Consider the following 7,860-nt stretch of genomic DNA (forward strand, 5'->3'; position numbering starts at 1 on the left):
TTTCGCCAAATATATTCTAGGCTTTTAAATCTTTGTGCAATATGCTATTATCAAGTTGATGGAGGTCAAATTCCAAGCTAATAGCTATTGACCCCAACCGTTATCATATTTAAACAAGAATGGAGAAAGTATTTTTAATATTAGGCTTATAAGTCTGGAAATCTAATGTATAGCATGGTGACTATATGAATTAATGATACTGTATTAAACGCTGGAAATTTCCTAAAAGAGCAGATTTCAGGGGCTCCCATCACAAAAAAAAGAGGTAACCATGTGAGGAGATATGTCAGTTAGCTTAGCTGTAGTATTCATTTTACTGTGTGTTGAATCACCATCTTGTACACCTTGAATATACACAATTTTTATTTGTAAAAGACACCCAAGAATTAAAAAATAAATATACACCTTTTCTCTTGTGTTTGGAATTGTATAGTCAAGAATTCTAAGGCAATAAACAGAGTTGTCACTGACATTTCAAAAAGCTACCTAAGTAAATATAGACGATGAGATAGTACAATACAAACAGAATTCCAAGGCTTAGAAGAAATTTTCTTTCAATCGAATAATATGACCAGAGACACAAGATCAGTTTGACCCAGGATAAAAAAAAGGAAACTATCAATATAAAGATTATTTTAATTTTTCTCTTCCCTTCTCCAATAAAGGATATATGGGAGGCATGAAATACATTCAGAAACAGGTGAACAATCAAGACTGTGAAATAAATCATTCATGTTTTCCATTCACACCTTTCCCAGAGTATCACTTTAAGGAAGCGGCGGTATACCTGAAAACGCTTTCCCTACCTGTTTGATTTTAAAGGGCATCCCCCGTGTGTGCTTTCTGTCAAACTGCTCGCTCCATCTCCCCTTGAAATAGATGGCATTCACCAGAACCAGCTTCGTCAGTGCGCCGACCGTCCCGACACCCAGGATCTCTGAAATCTTACCTGTAAAGAACATGAGGGAGGTTTACTGCTCTTTGTGGGGGGGTGGGGAATAATAAACAGGATAATAAACAGTCTTTTACAAAAATCCTTTGATGTATAATGCCGAGGCTTAGTTGACAGCCAGGCTGGAATTCTGTCTTTCCGGCCACGTGACCGAATCGGGCGATGGTGTTGTATGCCGTGCACACAGGTCAACTAATGTTTGCCTTCAATTCATAGATGTAAAAATTCAAGTTCAGAGCACTTGCCTGACTATTTTTTGCCAAGGTCACATAGGTGGCAAGCAGCCGAGCTGAGGAAAATAACCCAAGAGTCTTGATTGTAAATGTAAGCCTCTCAACCTCAGCACCATAATATCTCAAACAAGCCACATCGGCATTTTAGGCCGAATAAATCTTTGTCATGGGGACCGTCCTGTGCATTATAAGATGTTTAGCCAGTAGCACTTCCTCCCATTGTGACAAGCAAAAACGTCTTCAGCCATTGCCAAATGTCACCGGGAGGTTAATTCTGGTTGAGAATGGTCGCTCTATGCCAACCTTCAAATATCACTCAGGTGAGGAGACTCTTTCAAAGGGTGGGGCTCCGGATAAGAACACGGAGAAGATGGGTTTCCCGCAGGGAGGGACTGGGACAAAGGAATTAGGGAGATGTAATAAAGGAGCTCAAGTTGAGCTGTCCGATGAGAGTGGGGACAAGGGGATCCCCAAAGCCCCGCCAGCTCTACTATTCTGAGAAAACACGTGGAAGGTCCGCCTGATGGAAGGAAGCGTGAGAGCGGCCATGGAAAGGGAGTGACGGGTGTGCGGAGGTGAGGTGTGGACAAGCTCCCGGTGACCCGGGACTGCGGGACTGCGGGATCGGCGGCACAGTGACAACACTGCACCCGGGACGAACGGAAACGTGAAAGGCTCTTCTGTTCTGACGGTCATGACTTCACTGGCCGTCAGTATGTTCGCCGGTGATTACCGTAATCCGGTACACGGCGGACGTGCCGTAAAGATCGAGCGGATGGAATAAAGCCCGCTGGGTGGGCACAGGAAGAAATAAGCGGTTGAACTCCCTCACTTTCTGGTAGTCTTTAAATTATGCAATAGGTTTTTACGGTGCATAAAAGCATGTCCTTTTTCTCTGTACTCTAGTCAAGAACGGGCAGAACTGTTTCTGGTGAGACAGAATGTGGTCTGGACAGGTTTCGACAGGTGTGTGTGTGTGTGTGTGTGGACTGCGGGCTCCCCATTAGCTGCACCTCCGGGGCAAAGGTCACGCTTGAAAGCAAACAGCCACAGCCACGTGACCAAGGAAGGAGTGGGCCATGGATGAGACCAGAGCTGCTCTCGTCACCAATGTGGCTCTATTTCAGCTGTCACCCAATCTGAATGTCATTCTGCCCTCAGAGCATGGGAAGAACCCTCCCAGATAGAAGACAAGCAGGGCCCCCCCAAGGGGAAGCATTTGGGGGAGATTTTCCAGCACAATCCATAGGGGAGGAGGGTCAGAGATCAGCTTACAATCCCTCATTTTTTTATTTTTTACGCCTACAGCACCTGCTCTTCCTAGGCGGTCTCCCATTCAAGTACTAACCAGGCCCGACCCTGCTTAGCATCGAGATCAGACAGGATCGGGCTCATTCAGGGCGGCATGGCCGTCGATGATTTAAGTATTTTTCGAAGTCACCACTTTGTGATCTGATAAGAACATGAAAAATGACAACTGCACAGCCGGCAAGCACGCAAACAGGCCCCTGGTGACAAGGTCACACGCCAGGCAGCGTAGCTGCTTTTCCCTCACGAAGCCAGGTCTACTGAAATAAAACCTCTCACCTTCGGTCTTTTCAGTCACCCAGTCGTTGATGTGTTTCCTGCATTCCTCCGTGTCTTCAGCAAAGGACAGCTCCTCCAGCTCTGCCTGATAGAACTCCTGGCAGGACTCCTTAAAGGCCTACAAGTGCAAAACACCAAGTCTGGCCCCTCTCGGCAAAGGTTCCCACCGTGTGGAGACATTTTTTTTCTTAACATGTTTTTAGCCTAAAGGCTTACATGGGTCATCCTGCCCTTGAAGCCTCACTCATGCAATGAACAAAAACGTATAGACCGCCGACCGCGTGCCTGGCCCTGTGCTCGGTGCTGGACACCAGGGTGAAGACGTGACATGACACCTGGAGTGGCTCGCAGTCTGTTGAGAGCTGACATACACACACGCAGTCACGCACTGTTCTGAGAACATGCACGGTGGCAGGCGGGCACCAAACAGCCCGTGAACATCCATCGAACACTTAAACTTCATAGCGACTTTCTGTTTGATTTTTCTGCCCCTCCCAGCACACACTAGACACATTTTCGCATCACCAGCACCAACTCTAGGGTCTGAAACATATTTGTGGAATGATTGGGCGGCTCCATGGCAGAAGTGGATTATCAAGAAATCTTACAGGTCCTCCGGGAGTGGAATGTGATCGGTCTCGACAGGTGTGTGTGTGTGTGTGTGTGTGTGTGTGAGTGTGTGAGTGTGTGTGTGTGTGTGTGTAGAAATTAGGGAAAACACAAAGGCAGGGGATGAGCCTGAACATGTAAGTCGGGGTCAAATCAGGAAGTACCTGTACCCAATACGTGAAGACCCAAAGACGACTCACCTCACAAAAACTTGGCTTCAGATATAATGTGCCTGGCAATCGGTGCCCATCCTCCGCCCATCTCCTGTTCTCAAATATTTTAGCTTCTACAGAAGAGAGACGACGTAGAGAGACGAGCCAAGCAACCCAGAAAAGTGGAAGGTGGCTTCCTGTGTCCCCAGCTGTTCCCCAATCACAATATTCAAAGATCAAGCTGATGTTCAAAATAAACATGGATAAATCAGAAGGTTCCTAGAATCGCTCATGCTTATCCTAGAAGACCCAGCCAGCTGAAAGACCCAGAATCACCTCCAGTGACATTTACGCCCAGAGCGGGCGACCCCTGTGGAGCAGCATGCGACAGTGGCCAGGACAGCGACGCATTTGAGTCGGACAGATTCAGGGAACTGCCAGCCATTAAGCTGGTCGGGCTCGCCCCGATCATTTCATTCATCTCGAGATGCCATCACCCTGCGTATTATGCAGCACAGTTTTCTGGCCCTCGCTTACTGCATTGTGGCAGGCTGAGAAATTATCTGTTGCAATAAATAGAAACTACTCAGATTTTAAACCTCGGTTTTATGAGCTCACTTTAATTTTATAAAGTCTATTACGTCAGTTGTGTGATTTATGAGACAACGACAAAGACCTGGCTGGACTTGGAGAGATCAGTTAGGAAACAATTAAAATAATGGTGTGCAAGGGCGTGAGAGTGGGGACGCGGGCGATGGTGGCGGTGACTCCGAGGAGGGGACAAATTTAAAAGATTTTGAGAGGCCGGCTCTGCAGAAACAGTCCAACAACCAGAGGTGACACTGGGGAGAGCTCTGTATATACAGGGGACAGCACAGTCCCTGAGTGTTGGGGATTAAGGGGCAAAAGCAGGTCCAGGTGCAGGAGGATGGACATAACGAGATTGCTGTCCAGGAGGGATGTGTCAGAAACGATTTTTAAGGGACAGAATTCAGAAGCAATCACGACATTCAAAATTATAACTACGGCACTGTAACTCAAAGCGCATTTTTACAGCAGTAGAATTATACTTTATCTGTGTTCCTCGGTCGTGTCGATTTTATTTTCTATTTCTTTTTCATCAACACCTAAGCACTGCTTACCGGAAGGAAGTCACATGTCTTTTCTCCAAAGAGTCTGTTGGCGGTTCTGAGCAAGTACTGAGTGCCGCATCTGTTAACTTCCGTGAGGAGCGACTGGAAACCTTGGTGGACGTCTCCGCCTTTGTCCAGACAAAGTGCCTGGTAAGAGAACACAAGGACGCAGACTTTTAACGTTGCCAATTTGCTCCCCCAGAGAAGTTTCTCCAGACAAATCTCTGCGCTGAAAATGACAAAGGATCCTTTCCTAGAAGGAGGTTGGTTTCACCGTCCAGCACAGGCTTCTCAGCCTCGGTGCTGTTGCCATAGTGGGCCAGATGTCTGTCTTGTTCATCGCACACTGTTTCACAGCGTTTCTGACCTCTGCCCACTAGATGTCAGCAGCATCTCTCAGTTAATGACAATCAAAACTGGCCATTGGCGAATTGTCCCCTGGGAGGTAAAATCGCCCCTGGGTTCCACCGCTGCCCTAGCACGGTCACCCAGGCCGGGAGGGCACGGGGCGAAACTCAAGGAGGGAGGCCGGACAGAACACGTGGGTGGCCGGGATGACTCCCACTCGACCCCGGGAACCACAACAATCAGCAGAACAACAAATAGAACTGTTCCATCCGTAACTTCATAGTTCTCCAGCCCAGACTGTGATTTAAACGTCCAGTCAGAGTGAGGATTCGGGTTGTTCCTGTGTCTCCCAACAAGCCCCATCCAAAGCCTCAATCCTCCAGGGCACCGGAAGGAACCATCACAGGTGTCCACCGCGGCCAGGGGACGGGACGCACTTCCAAGAGCGTCCGGAACCTCTACACATCAGTGGCAAAATGATGCGTATATGGCAATTTTCTGGAACATATTCCCAAGACTGTCAGAGAATCTAAGACACAAAGCAGTTAAGGATGACCTCCCTAAAGCATTAGCCTCTACTTCATCTGTAGCTGAGGTCGCACGTAGCCCAATTCTGATCAATCAGATCCTATATTTTCTCCAAATAACTCCAGGAGACAGAAGTCCACATTTATGTTGCCTTCTTCTTCCACTTAGGCGTAATCATACACCAGAAATAACCCACTGGACAAAACGCTCATTTACACAGCTGTATTTCAATTCAAAATACAATGTTAGCAAAAATTTTAAATTTAACGGTCGAAATTCTTATCTTTTTTTGGTGGGACGGAATTATAGTTTACTCTAATCAAATTTTGCTACAACAGATCAATGTTTTTCATCTAAAGAAAAGAACGTCATGGCTTGATTTCTCTAAGGGGAGATCCCCTGTTCTGCACAATGTACCTGTCTCCCCATGTCTGCCCTTCGTCCAGCACCTCGGTGTCCCCCCTCCCGCCTACCAGCCACACTGGCGTCATCCGCCGGTACGAAGGCGGGACAAGACTAGCTCTGAGGAAGCACAGAGAGAAACAGACTGTGGTTTTTCCGTGGCGATGGGCGCTCCTACCTGGGACATCTGGGTGGCCGTGTCTCCTTTGGCCCCCATGAAGACCATGGCCAGGGCAGAGGAGATGCTCAGGGGAGAGAAGAACACGTTCTGCGAGTGGTCCTCTTCACCCAACATTTTTAATAAGTTGATGGCAAAAATGCCGTTTGCTTCCCTGAGACGGTCCATCAGGGAAAGTCTGTATCAAAAACACAACGCAGAAGCACATCAGCCAAACGCTCCGTCATGTCACCTAGTTACTGGCACCCGTCAGTGGACATGGAGTGTGATCGGCAGAACAACTGCACCCCCAGAGACATCCGAGCGTAATTCTCCGGGCCCGTAATTACATTATCTTACATGGCAACAGGGACTTTGCAGAGGGGATTGAGTTAGAGATCATGAGATGGGGAGATTCTCCTGGATGATCCAGTTGGGCTCAATGTCATTACAGGGTCCTTATAAGAGGAAGGCAAGAGGGTCAAAGTCAGGGAAAGCAATGTGACGAGGGAAGCAAAGGTCAGAAAGATGCAGGGCTCCTGACCGAGGAACGCAGGCAGCCTGTGGAGGCTGCGAAAGGCACGGAAACGGGTTCTGTCCACGGCCTCCAGAAAAAATGCAGCTCAGTGGACCTATTTTGGACTTCTGACTTCCAGAACTGCCAGATAATATATTTTTGTTGTTTTCAGGCACTAAATTTGTGGTAAGGTGTTACAGCATCCATAACTAATGAATACACTGGTTTATTCACAGAGTCACCCAACCCAGGGCTCGTGACTGGTGCCACCCTTAGCAAGAGGACCCCTGCAGGGCCCGGAGACCCTCCGAGAGCTGCTAACACCTTCCCTTAGTGTAGCGATGGCCAACACACCTGGGTGCCAGGCACTGTTCTCAGCGCTTCACATGTATCAACTCATTTAATCCTCACAACTATATATGAGGTCGATACAGGTATCACCCATGGTGGAGACCAGGAGACAGCGTGGGGTTTAGAGCTCGTCTCAGATCCCACAGGCAGTAAGTATCAAGGACGTCGAGACTGGAACCTGCAGTCTGATTCCAAAGTCTCCACGGTTACACAAAATCCCCGTTACTGCCACTTCCCCCTCGGAACGGTGTCTCTAGCATAATTTGTGAACAAAGTTCTATAAATTATAAATAATTCTCTATGGAAAAAAAAACGATTTTTCTGTCACCATGTCACATGAAAACAGCTGGATGGATTTCAAGAGATTTGGAGGGTTCGTTTGGGATGATCTGACCTGAAATATGGGCTACTGGGAAGACTCGAAATCCACTAAGAATCAGGGGGCCTCCACAGAGATACACCATTTCTCACGTTTTTCACGGGAGTTGCAGGAACTGGGCTGGGAAGGAAGCCCCTGGGCAGGGTTGTAAAATACGAAGCCCAAATCCCAAGTCCTCAGGTGGACACTGAATCAGAGACATGGATCTGGAGGCAGCTCGGCCAAACCGGCCTTGACCTTACCCAGCCTGACTAAATTTCAGAGCAAGCTTCATCCAGCCTCTCAGCCCAGAACCCCCTTTCTTTAGGGCATTTGCTACAGACAGCTTGTCGCTGTAAATCCTTTCTCTGCTCCTTTGAGACGGAAATATTTTCAAAAGGCCTCTTTCCCGTTTTAGGACACAGGACAGTCTTTCTCAAGCCCTTAGAGGAAGATAGCGCCCTACCTCCCAGGCTCACTGGGAAGGTAGGGATGAAACTCCAGCTGTAAAAAATTATGACAGTTTATTAATT

General features: G+C 47.7%; 1 protein-coding gene and 1 pseudogene across 2 annotated transcripts in view; both read right to left on the bottom strand.

The window, feature by feature from the left end:
- The window catches only part of LOC105292709 (serpin B8), a 12,663-nt gene extending 6,341 nt beyond the window's left edge, over window positions 1-6,322 (bottom strand). The window contains exons 1-4 of one of the 2 annotated variants that reach the window (XM_011361047.2): window positions 6,123-6,322; window positions 4,676-4,813; window positions 2,773-2,890; window positions 807-949 (exon numbers count right to left, since the gene is read on the bottom strand). In XM_011361047.2, the coding sequence (XP_011359349.1) occupies window positions 807-949; window positions 2,773-2,890; window positions 4,676-4,813; window positions 6,123-6,290 (567 nt within the window). In that variant the 5' untranslated portion in view covers window positions 6,291-6,322. The remainder of the gene's footprint in view (window positions 1-806; window positions 950-2,772; window positions 2,891-4,675; window positions 4,814-6,122) is intronic. The other variant, XM_011361045.2, reaches the window with a different exon arrangement.
- Window positions 2,485-2,602, bottom strand: LOC111740388 (annotated as a pseudogene).
- Window positions 6,323-7,860: the final 1,538 nt, after the last annotated feature.

This window comes from Pteropus vampyrus, unplaced genomic scaffold (assembly GCF_000151845.1).
Source record: "Pteropus vampyrus isolate Shadow unplaced genomic scaffold, Pvam_2.0 Scaffold62, whole genome shotgun sequence".
Classification (NCBI taxonomy): Eukaryota; Metazoa; Chordata; class Mammalia; order Chiroptera; family Pteropodidae; genus Pteropus; species Pteropus vampyrus.